Source organism: Xenopus tropicalis, chromosome 5 (genome assembly GCF_000004195.4).
Source record: "Xenopus tropicalis strain Nigerian chromosome 5, UCB_Xtro_10.0, whole genome shotgun sequence".
Classification (NCBI taxonomy): domain Eukaryota; kingdom Metazoa; phylum Chordata; class Amphibia; order Anura; family Pipidae; genus Xenopus; species Xenopus tropicalis.
In genome coordinates this window covers 15,438,995-15,459,007 of record NC_030681.2, presented here as the reverse complement: position 1 = coordinate 15,459,007, position 20,013 = coordinate 15,438,995, and the positions used below count along the sequence as shown (strand labels likewise).

The 20,013-nt window shown below is 47.5% G+C and overlaps 1 protein-coding gene across 4 annotated transcripts in view; it reads right to left on the bottom strand.

Annotated features, from left to right (window-relative positions):
* Positions 1-13,501, bottom strand: part of sertad4 (SERTA domain containing 4) — a 28,718-nt gene extending 15,217 nt beyond the window's left edge. The window contains exons 1-3 of one of the 4 annotated variants that reach the window (XM_031902332.1): positions 2,468-3,035; positions 2,285-2,341; positions 1,891-2,082 (exon numbers count right to left, since the gene is read on the bottom strand). In XM_031902332.1, the coding sequence (XP_031758192.1) occupies positions 1,891-2,065 (175 nt within the window). In that variant the 5' untranslated portion in view covers positions 2,066-2,082; positions 2,285-2,341; positions 2,468-3,035. The other 3 variants (XM_004914084.4, XM_031902331.1, XM_004914085.4) reach the window with 3 other exon arrangements.
* Positions 13,502-20,013: the final 6,512 nt, after the last annotated feature.

The following is a 20,013-nucleotide window of genomic DNA, read 5'->3' as shown; positions in this document are numbered from 1 at the left end:
TTTAAGTACTAAGGGCCGCCCCTGGGATCATAGGATTCACAGTGCACACAAACAAGCCAAGGCACACATACATGCTAGGCCCCATCAGCCAATGAATGGACAGAGTTCTGCCTTTTGCGCCCACACTACTTCCTGTTAGTTAGAGCTGCATCACTTCCTGTCAGCTGATCTCTGAGGGAGCACACAGCCTAGCACTAAATGGCGGCTCAAGGGAAAGGATGTAAAAGGGCAATATTTACTGATATATTCCAGATCACTTTATATGTTATAAACTATCTGTTGGTTAAGTATTCACTCTGGGGGTATAGTTCCCCCCGCCACTGGATGCCATGTATGCCCAGCTGTGAAGGGGAATTACAACTAAAAGTTTTGTTCTGCAACTCTTAGGCTTGGAGTTTGAATTGCTTTCAGGTTGCTAGGACTTAATTCCTCTAGTAACCAGGCATCAGTTACTTAGTATTAAGGATCAGTAGGAAAGGGCCTGAAAAGAAAGATAAGCAATTAAATTGATCCCTCACAGTCAATTTATATTTGGGAGGGGGTGGTGCTGGGTCAGCGACCCCTACAACCAGATTGCATTTTCAGTTGCAGGTAAGAAAGAATATTAATTGTTATAAGTTAGAAATAATATATAATAATGATCAAATAAACAGTTCTTTATAGTCCACTGATATATATTCCCCCGTGTGTAAATCTATTATGGCTGTGCAATCCTTTTTCCAGCAGAGTTAGGCTGAAGACACACGGAGCTACTACTAGCAGCTACTTGTCGTGGCTACTAAAATAGACAATGCTGATCATTTACTGATAATTGTCTCTACGTGAGTTTAGCAGAGGCAATTCTCAGTATTGTCTATGGCAGGGGATTTTCTGGCGTTTAGTAGCCATGAAAAAGTAGCTGCTACTAAGTAGCTCCGTGTGACTTCACCCTTATTAAACGTTGGTCGGGCCATAGTCACAAAGCTGTTCTCTGCCCTAAAATTGGCTCCTACAGCTGTAAAACCCCCAGCAGCCCATTCAGTGCCTCTGTAAACACCAGCAAGTGGATTCCACCAAAAGAAATAAAATGCTGCTAAGTAAACATGGGCCACGGTGCTCCGACTCGGCCTATTGCTTACTGAGGGCACTTACGCCGCACATCACGAAAGCTCACGGCGCCCTCCTGGGGTGAACCGTTTGCTGCGCATTTGTGAATCTGTCATGTACATGGCAGCCCCCAGGCTGATCTGGGAACAGATATCCTGCTATTACCGGGGAAAGTGCGCTGGCGCGGCAAACGCGGGCGCTGCTGCACGACTCCTTCGTGGCGGATGGAATTGTCACACCAAAATACTGCGCGGGGAAACCTGACTGTTTAATATGGTGAGGGCAGACCTGCAAGCTGTTCAACTGCAACAACCAGTATCCCCTGGCAGCCAGAAAGGGCTCCTGCACCCAAGGCTGTCAGCTCTTCAGACAACTCCCAGCCTCAAGTGCTGTCCTTGATGGTGGTGTTGTGGCTTACGACACCATTCTCATTAATAATTATAGAAGCATCACCTTTCTAGCTGCTGTTGTACTACAATTCCCAGCATGCTGCTGGAGGTTCCAGCTAACATTTCCTACACCCACCCCCTCAGTTGCACTTTCCAAAATCCCTGGACCTTTTTTTACATTCATATTTTGAAGCAACATTTATATGGGATCTATTATCTGGAAAGCTTGGGACCTGGGGTTTTCTGGATAGGGGATCTTTCTGTAATAACTTAAAGCTTTAATACATTAAAACAATAAATAAAACCAATAGAAATGTTTTCCCGCCAGCATGCATCTTGGTTCCCATCAAACCCGGATGATGGGTTTCTGGATAACAGAACCCCTACCTGTATTACAACCAGCAGAGGAACCTACCTGCAAGAGAGTGACATAGTCTGTAGTCCTGGTGCTGGGCATTGATCTGATCGGGCAAGCTGCCGATGCGGCTGTGATTTTGGGGGTCCCAGTCGCTCTGATACTTGGGGATATCAGTAGCACCTTCGGGGGCAATAGGGCTGCAGAATCTATTCATGGACAGGAGCACAGTCATCTCTTATAGCCAGCAACCTGCAAGAGAAACACAAGGGGACGTGCCCATTGAAGGCGGCAAATAAAAACTCTCCCTTTCCAGGTGCCAATCTTACTCCTCGGCTGCCAGGGAACATGGATATAAACCCTTCGCTTCTTACCAGGCAAAAACTTGCTCTTTGGGGTTTTTGTTTGAAATCAGGGCGCACAGGGAGATCTCCTAATCCGGAGACATACTAACCTCTGGGTATAAAAGCCAAGTATAATGGTGAGAGAAGGGGGCAGATTGTCTCGCCGACTGGTAACAAAGATCAATCGGTTTTGTGCCAGGGGGGAAAAAAAAAAGAGATTTTTTTTTTCTTGCCAATAACAAAAAAGCCCTTCTCCTCGCACCCCCACCCCCCGGCCCAAAATCTGGATTTACTTGAGAGCCTTCTTTCTTTCCATTCGGTCACTCGGCGTTATCCTATCCGAGCGAGCAGTGATCCGTCACCCTCATCCCCTGTATGGAGAGCGGAGGGAAAGGCTCCGTAGTTTCCACTCGGACTCAGAGAATGAGAAAAAAAAAACCCCTGGATCTGCCTCCAGTCAAAACATTGTGAGATTAAGACAGAAAATTGGCTTCAGTTTCCAGCCGTGAGTTCCAATCCCACAGGAGCCAAACATAACATGTAGAGAGCAGGCGGAATATTAAACAGGAGCAGGGAGTTTAGAGCCAGCCGTTGGACTCGGTGCCTCCTCTGCTCCACTATCCCCCCGTCTCTCATTACGCTTCCCTATTGTGCTGCCTGCCATATCCCCAATCTGCCCCCCATCTACCTCCTCCTCCTCTTCCTCACCTTCCCTTATGCCAAGCCCCAGTGCCCTTGTATTGCTGCCTGCTCTATGCCCCTTATGCCACTAATACCAGCCTCAGACAGACAATCCCGCAACCCACTAAGGTCAACGTGGAAAACCACCAACTAAAAAACATTTCAAAAACTCCCAAACTGTCTCACCCCGTACTTGAGCCTTCCTCCCGCACACATTTGTAGCTGCTTCTCTGTGTAACCACCCTCATTAAACTTCATGGTCTGGACAGTTTAACTTGGAACTGCTCTTAATATGTGAGGGATTACATTACACAACCCCAGCACAGGAAATGGCCATGACATCAGGCCCTATAGGTTTCTATTAAAGAGGATCTCCACCCAAAAAGTAAGGAAATATCATTCTAAGCAACTTTCCAATATGCATTCGTTCCCAGTGGTTTTAGGCTTATTTGTAAATGTATTTGCTACTAAAAGCAGTATCCGTCCAGCTGTTTATACACACACTGCACTGCTGGTTCTGACTCCTGAAACAATGCGGCAGCAGTAACCAGCTGGTTATCACACCTGGAGGATAACCAGCTTCTGCTACACTGATCCAGAGCAGTGGCTTAACTATAGAGAGAGCAGAGTGAGGAGGATGAGGGACGGGGGGGGGTCTGCTTCCTCCCCAGCAGGCAGGAATGGGGGGCATGTGCGAGGGGTGGGCAGGGAGTTGGGACGTGAGGGGCAGGCAGCAGCAGAACGGGAGGGGTGGGTAATGCTTGCGTTGTGCAACGGCCCAGAATATAGAGGGATAATCAATGATTTAAATAGGAATTACATTTACCAATTCATGAAACGTATTCATAATTAATAACATTATTAATAAACGCGTAGTAATGTTTGTTGGACAGGTTCTTAGAATTTACATTGTTTCACTATGCAGAAAAAAACAATAATGTAAAATGTGTAAATCTTTTGAGCATTTTTCAGGATTTAATCTACTTTTTAAGAGATTAGCAGTTTTGACCCTGCAAGTACAATGAATTGTAAACAACAGCGCCATCTGCTGTTCATTTCAGCCAAGCGGACCCAGTTGGCAGAAAATGACATTTGTGTGCAAAAGAAAGTCTTGTTGATGTTGCTCTGAGCAAATTTGCCCATGGGCAGTAACCCATAGCAACTAATTAGTCATTGGCTTTTTTAAGCCAGCTGCAGGTAGAACAAAGAATGCAACAATTTAATTGGTTGCCATGGGTTACTGCCCATGGGAAAATTTGCCCAGTGTTGATAAATGATCACCAGTAGGGAAGAGCTATCTGATGTTTCTTTGGTCATTTCTAAGCAGACGCTTTAGAAATTTAATTTTCTAATGATTATTAGCACTCTGTCCAGCCGGCCGAAATGAACAGTGGGTGGCGCTGTTGTATTAAATTCATTATTAATAACTTTTAAACTAGAAAAAAATTCCTGTAAACTTGGCATTCATTTGTCTGGAGGGTTTATATTAGCTTTTATGTTGTAAATATTGGTGCCACCTCAGCTCTCACTAAAGGGATATTCTAAATACCACTTTGGCTACACGCATGATGCAGACTGCACTGCTTTCTATGCAGCCAGGCCAACGTGTTGGTTTTTCTGTGTGTGCAGTTACAAGGCAGGAAATGGCGAGAGTAATATGAGGATTTTCAAGCGCACAATTATATGGAAAATTTTCTTCCCAAACTTTGGGGCTTGGATCCAGAGCTCCACACAATGGGTGTAACCTCCAGCGCGGGGACAGCCAAGCACAGGGGCGGCCAATAAATGACCACAGCTGGAGAGCACATGTGCACTGTCCCAAGCGACTCACAAACACTTTGGTCACTGCCCTGAGCATGTGGAACTACAAGTGTCAGCGTCCCACCTACAATGAGTAGCACAATGAAACATTGGCACGTGTATCCAAGGGCAAGAGGCAACTCTCTGCATCTGAAGTTGCAGCTACTAGAAGCAATACAACTCCATCAATAAGCCTTAATACTGAAGCCGCATGAAGTAACATGGGGGGGGTAATTTCCCTTGGCCAAGACAGGACACCCATGCAGTTGGTCACCTTTACTCAAGCATCAAGTGGAACAAAAAACTTTTTCACAATAGTTTTTGCCATCTCCAGGAAGCACAGGCCCTCCCCCCCAACCAAGTTAGTACAGGTATGGGACCCATTATCCAGAATGCTCAGGACCTAGGGTTTTCCGGATAAGGGGTCTTTCCATAATTTGGGTCTCCTACCTTAAGTCTGCTAATAAAATTATTTAAACAGTAATTAAACCCAATAGGGCTGTTCTGCCCCCAATAAGGGGTAATTATATCTTAGTTGGGATCAAGTACAGGTACTGTTTTATTATTACAGAGAAAAGGGAATCATTTAACCATTAAATAAACCCAATAGGGCTGTTCTGCCCCAATAAGGGGTAATTATATCTTAGTTGGGATCAAGTACAGATACTGTTTTATTATTACAGAGAAAAGGGAATCATTTAACCATTAAATAAACCCAATAGGGCTGTTCTGCCCCCAATAAGGGGTAATTATATCTTAGTTGGGATCAAGTACAGGTACTGTTTTATTATTACAGAGAAAAGGGAATCATTTAACCATGAAATAAACCCAATAGGGCTGTTCTGCCCCCAATAAGGGGTAATTATATCTTAGTTGGGATCAAGTACAGGTACTGTTTTATTATTACAGAGAAAAGGGAATCATTTAACCATTAAATAAACCCAATAGGGCTGTTCTGCCCCCAATAAGGGGTAATTATAGCTTAGTTGGGATCAAGTACAGGTACTGTTTTATTATTACAGAGAAAAGGGAATCATTTAACCATGAAATAAACTCAAAAGGGCTGTTCTTTTAAAAATGTGAATTATTTGATTAAAATGGAGTCTATGGGAGATGGCCCACCATATACTTTCTGGATAATGGGTTTCCGGATAAGGGGTCCAATACCTGTACTACGTTAGTAGGGCCTGCCTCCCCTAGGGCCCTTTGTCCCTGGACAAAGGGCCCTACAAGCAAGCAGAATGGAGCACCAATGAACAAAACTACCAATGCATACCATGGCCATACCCTTGAACCACCCAAGTCATGCCCATTGTACCCAAAACCTCATTATCCACCCAACCCCCCGCCTACTCCCCTGCAACCTTGATACTACGGCACAGGCAACGAGGGGAGGACTTTTACAGGAATTAATGATTTGCCTATAGGTGGGATGATGGGAATTGTAGTTAATCAACAGCTGGAGGGCTATAGGTGGTTACGTCCATTCATTGTTGCATAAAATGTTTGCCCAGGGCCATTACCCTATACCCTGCCGGAGAAGGAAAAGCCATGGCATCAGGATGGGCAAAGTAGGGTTTTTTTTTTACTTGAATAAGTTTCCTTGTAGGGGAAATAAAAACCCAAGGTAGGATTCCATGGAAGTGAGTCAGTGATATTGGCAGCGGCCGGCAGATACTGAGCCCAGCGTTGCAGGAGAATAGCCCTCGTCATTGTGAAATGAGCTTCCCAGAGGGATTAGTGGGAGTTCGGTCTGTGCTTTGTGCGTCTGGGGGAGCCGCTCTCACATCCCCAGCGGGACAGGGGCCAACATGCAGGGTCACCCCCCCAGGCTTAACCCCCATCCTGTGCCAGGGCCTAAACATGTGCTCTGCACCCCAATCCCACCTAGCCGGCGCCCACCTCCGCAGTTTGGGAACCTCTTTTTTATGGAACATGCTTTTATTCCTATTGCAAAGCACTCACTCATGCCGCCATCCCTGACTAACAGTAGAAGCAATTGGTTGTTCTTAGTTACATTAACCATGCTGTGGGCAGGCACAGGGCAATAAGAAGCACTGGTTCAAATATACCAGGCAGAGGTGGCAGTGGTACGGTTTAGTATGTCATAGAATGGCCTATTCTTTTTCAGTTGGTCTTCTTTATTTTTCTTAATTAATCAATTATAGTTTTCTTAATTATTCGCTTTCAAATAGGGGGTCACTGACCCCGGCAACCAAAAAACTATTGTTCTATGAAGCTACAATTTTATTGTTATTGTTACTTTTTATTACTTATCCTTCTATTTAGCCTCTGCTCTATTCGTACTCCTATCTCTCTTTCAAACTGCTGCCTGGTTGCCCGGTTAAATTAGACCCTAGCAACCAGATAGTGCCTAAAATTCCAAACTGGAGAGCCGCTGAACAAAAAGCTAAATAAAGTGAAAAATGAAGAATAATTGCAAATCGTCCAAGAACAGCAGTCTCTATATCATACTACTAGTTAATTTAACCCCTTAACGAAAAACCAAGTCATTTGTGGCAGTGCTGTAAATGCCGCCTGTTGTTAGTGATTTGATCTGAGACTGGCTGTAAAGTCGCCAGCTAGGTTTATTAATGAATGCTCTCGCCTGACCCAAAAGCCCAGTCCCCATAGTATTCCTCTATGATTAAGGCCCTGCTCAAATGCCCACGTGACTCCGGCCTAAGGTGCTGCACCCACGGGTGACACTGAGTATAACATTTCTCTGCCTCGGTTACCCGACTCGTAAGGACACCCACAAGTCCAGGTTGTTGGAACCAATAGGGAGAAATTCTGAGGGTTCTGTTGTTGGCCCACCGAGTAATTAATCACTTAGTATTGTGGTGTGTACCACTGGCCACTACTCAATGGGCATTCTGGGCTGGGTCGTTGCATCGGTATATGTAATGTACACATGGCCTGTGATGTCACCGCATGATGTCATGAATTGACGTGACCAGAGGCAGCACCACATGTGAACTGATATGATGGGCATGGCTTTCCCACAGGCGGGCAAAGGACATCAGCAACTCATCACTCTCTAAGGGGCACCCAAGTTACCGGCAATGTGGGGTCGGGAAGGGAAGGGGATGGGGCCGGGGGCCCATGTTGACAGCACAGCCCTTGGAAATGTGTTGCTGGGAATAGGGGGGGGGGTGAGGCAGAACTGCAGACCACCTACAAAGTTGAAGAATTACCCCTTTTTCCACCTTGGGGGTATTTTGTGGGATACCAGGGGGTACCCCAGGGGAGCAGAATAGCAGCTTGCTGTGCCATTTACATCTCACAGACACAGGCACAAGCAATACCCAGGCCTATCGCCCCCATTCCCAATAAAATAAGCGAAGCCGATCTTCCTGCTTATTCCTGGCTGCGTAAGTCCAAATTCTTAATGAATCGCCTTAAAAAACCCCCCTCCCTCCCCAGCAGGCCGAGTGCTTATTTATAGAGCTGCGCCGGGGAGATTTGCAGCTAAAATACCAGCACCTTGGGGTTCCTCTGTAAAACACGTGCGCCCACTCCCGGGGATCTCTCCCCCGCGCCAGATCTCTCTAACATATGGGCCTGTAACACTAACGGGGCTTATGGCCATTATTTATTAAGAGGAAGGAAAAAAATAATTCTGGCATGGCGCCATGATGGGAATAAAAAAATTGGCCGCCTGTGTTCACCTACTAATGGCGTTCCCGCGTTCTGCTCAAGCTATTGGGCTTATTAAAGGAACACTGTCATTGGCTGAAAGGATATACCCATACACATAGCAGCATGGGCAAAAGGGGGTGTGTATACAGGAATCTCTGGGCTCAGGCTGCTGGCAGTGCCCATGGGCATAATAGCGTGCATTTTGGTGTAACTATAGGGGAGCGCTGTGGGTTACCCATGAGTTTGGCCAGCCAGGGTGGGGGGGCTTAGAAAAAAATGTTCACAGAGTGGGGCCTGGGCCCCCGAGGGCCCTAAATGTTGCACCGCTGGCATGCATCCATCAGAGGAGGCTGGGCAGGCACACTGGCGCTTTATGCAAGCTGCAAAGGAACAAGTTTAGACACAAGTAGTTTTTCCATAGTGCAGACTGGCTCCTTCTCTCCAGATTGGCCTGGGGGGCTTATTCTCTGCATCAGAGCAAACTAGCCACGGGTGTATGTGGGCCAGCTGCCCTAATATCTGGCCCATCTGCCTGTGGGAGTGAACCAGTTACTTGGCTCCTGTGTATTTATCCCTTAAATGGACGGATGGGCACCTATCCGATGCGCCTTACCATCCATGTAGGGTACAGACACGGGAGGGAGAGCCGATACGCTTAGGAGCAATGCCTTGCGCCTTTATAATCCAAAGAAAGCCCCTGACATAAGAGAAATCTCTTATACAATTATAGCATTGAGCTTGTGGGGTAACAATGTGGTGCCGAGCCCCCCTGCACAAGAATCTTTGGCAGGCCACAGTAAACACCTACCTGGCCCTCCCTCCACCCATTCACCCGCTTGGGTAACCCCTCTCTGGCCCTTTACGCAGAGAGCGGTATGAGAGGGGGGATTTCTTATAGCTATAGAGGTAGCAGACCCTGTGGTCTTGGCCCCCCCAAGCCTCTCCATGAACGTGGGGTCCGCTCTGCACCTTTACAATCCACGTAGGGTACAGGCACACAAGGGAGAGCTGCCACAATACACAAGAGAAGTTAATGCATTTGACCACTGAGAATTAGGACAGTACCAGGGTGGAGATGCACCCAAGAGCTTACACTCTGACTGGGTGAAGCAAGTTACAAACAGAGCTCTAGGTAAGTGCCAAATCCAGGTGATCCCATTAGGTTTAATACATTGCTATGCCATGATGCCCATTTGTCTCACAATAACCCCAACTGATCTGCACCAAAGCCAAGACATAGTGCCCATAGCAACAAACTGACAGTCCACAAATACCAGGTGTTGTTCAACATTTACTGCATATATTCTGTTTGGGAGGGGGTTAATTCTTCTTTAGCTGTTCTTAACATGCCCCCCCCCCCCCACTCACGCTGTAGGTGTGCATTAGACATGAGTGTTACCATGGTTATATACACACATTTATCAATAAGGCAGCAGCCTGGGGGTCAGGGAGTTGCAACTCAACAACTGCTACACAGGCCACATGTTGGAAAGCGCTACTCTATAAATGATACCCCGACACCCCTATCCCTTAACCCTAATCCTAAGGATGGATTTGTGCAATCAGCAGCACGGAGAGCGTTAACAAGAGCCCCCAGCTCTGCCTGCCCCTTCCATAAGGGCAAGTTATAAAGTGCAGGGGGTTTAGACAAGGCGGCCCCAGGCTGATGTGCAGGGACACGCTCAGGCACTATTCCCATTGTGCTCCTTACATTCCTAAAGCTCCCAGCAGCAAACAGGTATAACCGTGCCCCTGCCCCATCCAGCCCTCCGTGCCCCTGCCCCTTCCAGCCCTCCGTGCCCCATCCAGCCCTCCGTGCCCCTGCCCCATTCAGCCCTCCGCGCCCCTGCCCCATCCAGCCCTCCGTGCCCCTGCCCCATTCAGCCCTCCGTGCCCCTGCCCCATTCAGCCCTCCGTGCCCCTGCCCCATCCAGCCCTCCGTGCCCCTGCCCCATCCAGCCCTCCGTGCCCCTGCCCCATTCAGCCCTCCGTGCCCCTGCCCCATTCAGCCCTCCGTGCCCCTGCCCCATCCAGCCCTCCGTGCCCCTGCCCCATTCAGCCCTCCGTGCCCCTGCCCCATCCAGCCCTCCGTGCCCCTGCCCCATTCAGCCCTCCGTGCCCCTGCCCCATCCAGCCCTCCGTGCCCCTGCCCCATCCAGCCCTTCGTGCCCCATCCAGCCCTCCGTGCCCCTGCCCCATCCAGCCCTCCGTGCCCCTGCCCCATCCAGCCCTCCGTGCCCCTGCCCTATCCAGCCCTCTGTGCCCCTGCCCCATCCAGCCCTCCGTGCCCCTGCCCCATCCAGCCCTTCGTGCCCCATCCAGCCCTCCGTGCCCCTGCCCCATCCAGCCCTCCGTGCCCCTGCCCCATCCAGCCCTCCGTGCCCCTGCCCCATCCAGCCCTCCGTGCCCCTGCCCTATCCAGCCCTCTGTGCCCCTGCCCCATCCAGACCTCCGTGCCCCATCCAGCCCTCCGTGCCCCTGCCCAATCCAGCCCTCCGTGCCCCTGCCCCATCCAGCCCTCCGTGCCCCTGCCCCATCCAGCCCTCCGTGCCCCTGCCCCATCCAGACCTCCGTGCCCCTGCCCCATCCAGACCTCCGTGCCCCATACAGCCCTCCGTGCCCCATACAGCCCTCCGTGCCCCATACAGCCCTCCGTGCCCTATCCAGCCCTCCGTGCCCCATCCAGACCTCCGTGCCCCATACAGCCCTCCGTGCCCCATACAGCCCTCCGTGCCCCATACAGCCCTCCGTGCCCTATCCAGCCCTCCGTGCCCCATCCAGACCTCCGTGCCCCATACAGCCCTCCGTGCCCCATACAGCCCTCCGTGCCCCATACAGCCCTCCGTGCCCCATACAGCCCTCCGTGCCCTATCCAGACCTCCGTGCCCCATACAGCCCTCCGTGCCCCATACAGCCCTCCGTGCCCTATCCAGCCCTCCGTGCCCCATACAGCCCTCCGTGCCCCATACAGCCCTCCGTGCCCCATACAGCCCTCCGTGCCCCATACAGCCCTCCGTGCCCCAAACAGCCCTCCGTGCCCCATACAGCCCTCCGTGCCCCATACAGCCCTCCGTGCCCCATACAGCCCTCCGTGCCCCATCCAGACCTCCGTGCCCCATACAGCTCTCCGTGCCCCATACAGCCCTCCGTGCCCCATACAGCTCTCCGTGCCCCATACAGCCCTCCGTACCCCATACAGCCCTCCGTACCCCATACAGCCCTCCGTGCCCCATCCAGACCTCCGTGCCCCATACAGCCCTCCGTACCCCAGCCAGCCCTGCGTGCCCCATACAGCCCTCCATGCCCCTGACCCATCCAGCCCTCCGTGCCCCATCCAGCCCTCTGTGCCCCATACAGCCCTCTGTGCCCGACCCACAGTGACCCCGCTGGCAGCGCACGTACATTCTTGCTGGGAACAGACTGAAACTGTCTGTTTGCCCGCGGCTGTTTTCTGACCTGATCTCACAGGCACAGACATGATCCCCTGCTGCTACAGTCATATGGTTCCCTTAACAGACAATTACTATTCCAAACAGCAGCCAGATCCCCAAGAAGCTGCGCGTAACCCCTTCACTGCCTGCTGACACTCTCTGTGGCACCCTAGTGCCTTGGCCTGTGCCGGGGGGGGGTACACTGGGCACAAGTACAGGGGGCACAGACTGGCACTGCCAGTATTTACAAAGACACCAAGTGCCCAAAACCTCATAGGGTGTATAATAAGTTTCTGTGGGTGCCCTGTGCCCGGCTGGGGGTTACAGGATACAACTACACATTATTGGGCCCCACAGATATACCACTGTAGGGCCCCAAGTCACACAAACTGCTTCTGTCAGTCCCGCGCTGGGCACCCTATACCTTCTGGACACCCAAGAGTCTCCTTGCTCTTTAGTTGCACCCCAATAATACGTTGTTTGCCCAACATATTGACCCCCCCCCAAAACAAAACTTCCTGGGGGGGGTTTATGAGATTGTGCCAAATCTATACCAGACTTTCCCCACAGTAATGTGTGTTTGATCAGCCTGTACCATTCCAATGCGTTCCTACTCCCAGAATCCCCTGAGAGCCCCATTGGGCCCTTACAGAACCCTCAATACAGTATTAGGGGCCCCACTAGGGAAATAGATTGGCACTAAGTTTTATAATAAGGGCACATTGGGGCATAACCCTGGGGCATGAGGGGCAACTTTTTTTCTAAACCACAAACAGGGGCAATATAAGTCAATGGCCAAGGTGCGCCCATCCCTTGCACCCACATCGCTAGTTCTACAGCGGCTTGGGGGGGGGGAGAGGTGCCCCCACATGTGTACATATAACCATGTAAAGCCCAACTCCCCAATAAATGCCCCTACCTTGCGCCTTACTCCCGGTACTGCGTCCCGCAGGGTCACCGCGCCAGCTAGGAGACAAGTCGCCGCACAGTCGCAACACAGGTTGACAGCGATTCCGCGGCAGTGTCGCTGTACAGGATAGCAGAGGTGCGATTCCCGGGCAGTGTCGCTGTATAGGTTAGCAGATGTGCGATTCCAGGGCAGTGTCGCTGTACAGGAGAGCAGAGGTGCGATTCCCGGGCAGTGTCGCTGTATAGGATAGCAGAGGTGCGATTCCCGGGCAGTGTCGCTGTATAGGATAGCAGAGGTGCGATTCCCGGGCAGTGTCGCTGTATAGGATAGCAGAGGTGCGATTCCCGGGCAGTGTCGCTGTATAGGTTAGCAGATGTGCGATTCCAGGGCAGTGTCGCTGTACAGGAGAGCAGAGGTGCGATTCCCGGGCAGTGTCGCTGTATAGGATAGCAGAGGTGCGATTCCCGGGCAGTGTCGCTGTATAGGATAGCAGAGGTGCGATTCCCGGGCAGTGTCGCTGTATAGGATAGCAGAGGTGCGATTCCCGGGCAGTGTCGCTGTATAGGTTAGCAGATGTGCGATTCCAGGGCAGTGTCGCTGTACAGGAGAGCAGAGGTGCGATTCCCGGGCAGTGTCGCTGTACAGAGGTTCCCGGGCTGCTGTAGCGGAGTAAGGCAGAGGTTCCCCCGGCTCAGAGCTGCTCGGAGAGGCTCCCAACAGGCAGGGAGAGTGCGGGGCTGAGAGCGAAACCGGTCCGTCCTGTTCTACATTTCCCTCCGGATCGCACAGGAGACTCGCCAGCCTGCCCCGGGGGTGAGGGAGGGAATGTGACAAGCGCCTGTCTGCGCTCCCTCTCTGCCCCCTCCCACCGGCCCTGCGACTCCAACTGCCCGCTGCGACTCCGGCTGGCCGCGACTCCTGCTGCTGCACTGCTTAAAGGGACAGCACTCTGACCAGTCCTGCAATTGGGGTCACACTGTATGGTATAAACATATATATGTGTGTGTGCCTGTGTATATTTATACATATAGTATATGGTTAGATAGATAGATAGATAGATAGATAGATAGATAGATAGATAGATGATAGATAGATAGATAGATAGATAGATAGACAGACAGACAGACAGACAGATAGATAGTTGATAGATAGATAGTTGATTGATAGATAGATAGATAGATAGATAGATAGTTGATAGATAGATAGATAGATAGATAGATAGATAGATAGATAGTTGATAGATAGATAGATAGTTGATAGATAGATAGATAGATAGATAGATAGATAGATAGATAGATAGTTGATGATAGATAGATAGATAGATAGTTGATGATAGATAGATAGATAGATAGATAGATAGATAGATAGATGATAGATAGATAGTTGATAGATAGATAGATAGATAGATAGATAGATAGTTGATGATAGATAGATAGATAGATAGATAGATAGATAGATAGATAGTTGATGATAGATAGATAGATAGATGATAGATTGATTGACAGAATATATAGATGATAGATAGATTAGATAGTTGATAGATAAATAGATAGATAGATAGATAGATAGTTGATAGATAGATAGATAGTTGATAGATAGATAGATAGATAGATAGATAGATAGATAGATAGTTGATGATAGATAGATAGATAGATAGATAGATAGATGATAGATAGATAGATAGTTGATAGATAGATAGATAGATAGATAGATAGTTGATGATAGATAGATAGATAGATAGTTGATGATAGATAGATAGATAGATAGATAGATAGATGATAGATTGATTGACAGAATATATAGATGATAGATAGATTAGATAGTTGATAGATAAATAGATAGATAGATAGATAGATAGATAAATAGATAGTTGATAGATAGATAAATAGATAGATGGATAAATAGATAGATAGATGATAGATAGATAGATAGATAGATAGATAGATAGTTGATAGATAGATAGTTAAGATAGATGATAGATAGATAGATAGATAGATAGATAGATAGATAGATAAATAGATAAGATAGATAGTTGATAGATAGATTGACAGAATATATAGATAATAGATTAACAGGATAGATGATAGATAGATAGATAGATAGATAGATAGATAGATGATAGATAGACAGATAGATAGATAGATAGATAGATAGATAGATAGATAGATAAGATAGATAGTTGATAGATAGATTGACAGAATATATAGATAATAGATTAACAGGATAGATGATAGATAGATGATAGATAGTTGATAGATTGACAGAATATATAGATAATAGATTAACAGGATAGATGATAGATAGATAGATAGATAGATAGATAGATAGATAGATGGACAGATTGACAGAATAGATGATAGATAGATAGATTAGATAAAATAAACAGTCATGTTTACATTTTTCTGACACATGATACTATTAACATAATTATTTTGCCGCAGGGGGCGCTGTTTCACTAGAGTTTAATGCCTTTTACCCCCTCAAAATGAATCTGCTTGGAAGCTCTAGTGTATGCTTGTTATAGGGCTTGTGTTGGACATACTACACTTTTTGGTTGTTTTGATCAGTAAAAATCATGTTTTTTTATTTCTTCAGATAAACCATTTGCTTTCATTTTCTAGATTCCTGGTTCTTGAAAGCAATGTTGGAGGAGGAAAAGGTATTTAAAGGACAATGATAAATCCCTGGCAAGGAAAGGGGTAAGAACAGTGACACCTAGTGGCCTGCCTGAGTAAACCCACAGAATCAATGGGATGTTTTTGGAGTTTATTGCTGACAGTACAGAATCCATGCAGAGAGACTGGGACTTGCAGCCCAGGGTTCAACCCATTTACACATTCCTTGCACTTCAGATATGGTCACTTGTGAGGCAGCTCATAGACTTTAATTAAAAGAAGCAAATTCAAAGTAATTTATTATGGCATGTCAGGCACTTGCTGAGGCCCAGCCATAGGGGGCGCATTACATGAAGGCACCACTGCCTGCAGCATTGCTTAGTAGGCTCTCAGCTGTCTGCTTGTGTTACTGTACTGTGCAAAAGGGAATACAGGTATCGGACCCCTTATCCGGAAACCCAACTAAGATATAATTACCCCTTATTGGGGCAGAACATCCCTGTTGGGTTTATTTAATGGTTAAATGATTCCCTTTTCTCTGTAATAATAAAACAGTACCTGTACTTGATCCCAACTAAGATATAATTACCCCTTATTGGGGCAGAACAGCCCTATTGGGTTTATTTAATGGTTAAATAATTCCCTTTTCTCTGTAATAATAAAACAGTACCTGTACTTGATCCCAACTAAGATATAATTACCCCTTATTGGGGGCAGAACAGCCCTATTGGGTTTATTTAATGGTTAAATGATTCCCTTTTCTCTGTAATAATAAAACAGTACCTGTACTTGATCCCAACTAAGATATAATTACCCCTTATTGGGGCAGAACAGCCCTATTGGGCTTATTTAATGGTTAAATGATTCCCTTTTCTCTGTAATAATAAAACAGTACCTGTACTTGATCCCAACTAAGATATAATTACCCCTTATTGGGGGCAGAACAGCCCTATTGGGTTTATTTAATGGTTAAATGATTCCCTTTTCTCTGTAATAATAAAACAGTACCTGTACTTGATCCCAACTAAGATATAATTACCCCTTATTGGGGCAAAACAATCCTATTGGGTTTAAATACTGTTGAAATAATTTTTTTTTGTAGACTTAAGGTAGGAGATTCAAATTACAGAAAGACCCCTTATCTGGAAAACCCCAGGTCCCGAGCATTCTGGATAACGGGTCCCATACCTGTACTGCCAAGCTATCTAAAACACTTTTATGCAAGTTACTTTGCTCTGTCCTTACACCAACAAACTACACTGAGAGACTACTATCTGGTATAAAAAACTGGAAAATATCATTATCAGGTATTAACCCCCGTGGGAACTCACTTTAGTGAACTTTAGTGATGCCTACGTGTCTCAGGAAACACCACGAGTAACAATGGAACAAGCAGCCAATCATTTTGAGTGTAGGGTGTTAGCAGTGAGCACAAGTACTGGCCTACTCTCCCTGCCTACAGTCCCATACATACATGGAGTTGTGGATTGTTTTCAGGCTAGACTAACAATATGACATAGGGACACAGTGTGCAGTTCCATTGTGATATCGATACTCGTTAACATCTCTTGGAATTGGAAGTTCTGAGTGTGTGATTCAGCTTTGTGCTCTTTGGAAAGGACACATCACCACGCTAGGAATCGTATTGGACTGATATGTATCTCCCCTTCCAAGACTGCAGTGTAAACGAGCTCTAACAGGTAACCACAGCCTGGTCTGGGCCTCCTGGTATAATTTAAATACCAGCACTGATTCATCTTTGGGCCATAAGGGCCTCTTTTATTAATCCCTTCAAAGTGGTGGCACATATACTGTGCAGTTGGGCCAAATGGGAATGACCCAATATTACTGATTTGATAACTCAACCATTGATCATCACCCACTTATCTGATAACTGGGCCCACACTGCTTCCAGGTCATCTTACACCTGGGCTCTGCCAGATTCCAGGCAAAGGGATAACCTAGAAGTCATCAACTAACCAGAGTGTCAGCTTTGGTGTGTGGCCTCTTTTATCCAAAAACTGTCTAGCCTTCACACTTTACAAAATATATGTTTTGCCTGTTTATATACAGCCTCCAGGCTGGGCATCTCCGTGTATCTACTGAAAATATCTAACAATTGTTAGATACTTTATATGTGTGTATGTTCTGCCTGTTGGCCCCGGCTGACACCCAAAAGTGGAATGTTGCACTAGAACAACATTTAAAGGTCATGTCTCCCAATCCTGCTACATACGTTGACGTCTACTGTTTCTGTATCAAATGTCCTCTCCTATTGTTCCCTTTTATGGCCCTTAAGCTCCTGGACACTCACCAGTTCCACCCCAAGCCTGAGCCGGGTAATGGAACTAGATCATCCTAGATCAGTGATCCCCAACCAGTGGCTCAGGGGCAACATGTTGTTCCCCAACCCCTTGGGTGTTGCTCTCAGTGCCCCCAAACCAGGGAGTTATTTTTGAATTCCTGACTTGGGGGCAAGTTTTGGTTGAATAAAAACAAGATTTCCTACCAAATAAAGCCCCTGTAAGCTGATAGTGTGCATAGAGGCTGCCTAATAGCCAATCACAGCCCTTATTTGGCTCCTCCATGAACTTTTATGGTGCTTGTGTTGCTCCCCAAGTCTTTTTACAACTGACTGTGGCTCACGAGTAATGAAGGTTGGGGACCTCTGGCCTAGATGATACTGTATTTTCACCTTAGTTGATAATATTTGACTTGGAATTGTACTTAGTTCTTTAGGAAGATGGATTGTTTTCTTTGTAGTCATCTAACACTGACTGCCCAACTCATGCTGCTCCCCGGGGAAATGATCAAAAATATAATGGGATTTTCTTAAATTGGGTGGAGTTTTCCTTCAAATGAATGGAATTTCAGATGTTTCTCATGTGACTCGTAAGATGGAAGAGCAAGCAACATGGCCCTTTGTCTCTTGATTTATAGACATAGAGCATCGTGACCTTGCTGAGCTTATGGGAGTAGACAGAGCAGAGACATCATGGCAGAAATGGACTCTTGTGTTAAAGAGAAAGTCACTTAAACCGATCATGCCCTTGAACATCAAGTAGCTGAGAAAGTGTTTTATTCAGCTAAATCCTACTACAAGGTATAAGGGGTCATTAGGTACAGAGAGAGGGAAGAAGAACAAGAACATGAAGAAGTTCAAGAGCGCACCCCTTAGTACTCATTCAGGCAGCGCTTCATCCCATGGGTCGGCTGTGGTGGGGCACAAGGTGCAGGCCAGCATTAGGGGGCACAGGCCAGCATTAGGGGGCACAGGCCAGCATTAGGGGGCACAGGCCAGCATTAGGGGGCACAGGCCAGCATTAGGGGGCACAGGACAGCATTAGGGGGCACAGGACAGCATTAGGGGGCACAGGCCAGCATTAGGGGGCACAGGGCAGCATTAGGGGGCACAGGCCAGCATTAGGGGGCACAGGCCAGCATTAGGGGGCACAGGCCAGCATTAGGGGGCACAGGGCAGCATTAGGGGGCACAGGCCAGCATTAGGGGGCACAGGCCAGCATTAGGGGGCACAGGCCAACATTAGGGGGCACAGGCCAGCATTAGGGGGCACAGGCCAACATTAGGGGGCACAGGCCAGCCCTGAACTTACCGACTGCCAAACCACAGGTGGTAAGGAGAGAGTCCCATTATGCCTCTGCTGCTCCTTATCTTACACATTTTAATGGAGGAGGGACTCCTATATGTCTCCCCCTTGCCCACCCCTCATGAATACATTGCGGCCGAGTGCAGGTAGTGCTCTATTCATAGGGGTGCATTGCGCCTGTGTTTTGCTCTTTCACACTGACCCCTATAGAGTCCATCTGAACTTAAGGTGCCCTAATGCAGCAGCTTTATTAAGATTTAGCACAGTATTAAACTAATATCTCTAAAATCTCTAAATCAGGGTTTTTTGTCAAGTCCCTTGAAGTAGAGCTTTTGGCTTTTGGGCTACAAAACCATGAAAACATTGTATCAGCCAAACAATTTTATCCTAACCATCATCCTGGGCTTCCAGTAGTAACGCTGAGACCTTATATATATATATATATATATACGGTAACCTAGTTGGCCTTGAGGCTGTCACCCCCACCCCAAGCCAAGGCTCTAGGCAACCATGGCATTGGCATCATTGCACCCCGGATATAAAACTACCCCTAGGCAACATTGTTACTTTTTTAAGTTTGCTTAATTTTGTATCACCAAAGAGAACGTCACGTTGTGGCATCAGATTTGCTTTAGCATGACCTACCACAACTGCCTTTTAGGGTTCCATATAGGGCCACCTACCCTGTCTCTGCAGTCTTTGCTCTTCGGTCACTCTTCTGGTCCATCCATATCTCATCTCATGGTCCTAGCTGGCCAGCCCAGCCTTGAACTGCCACCCCGGGGGTGCTCCAGAATCTGAGCAGATGTTGACCCAAGATAGACCAGGTAACCAAAGCAGAAGAAATGCTCCTCAGGCATCAACACGTCCGGTCTGCCATTTGCTATAATTACTAAGTAACTACACAGAAATCCAGTCTTTCTCTGGCTGCTGTGACACAGTTACCAGATTTACGCAGTAGCCATCTGATGGGAGCTGCTACATAGGAACGGGACCATAACACACTCCAGATGGACGGTGCAGGGACTTTCACACCTTCCCTTGCCAAGAGGCACATATAGAAATGCTGCCATCACATTCCGTGAGTCACGGATCAGGAGGCTTTTTCTTGTGTGTTTGTGAGTTCATTAAGAGAATCCTGCCTTCCAATACC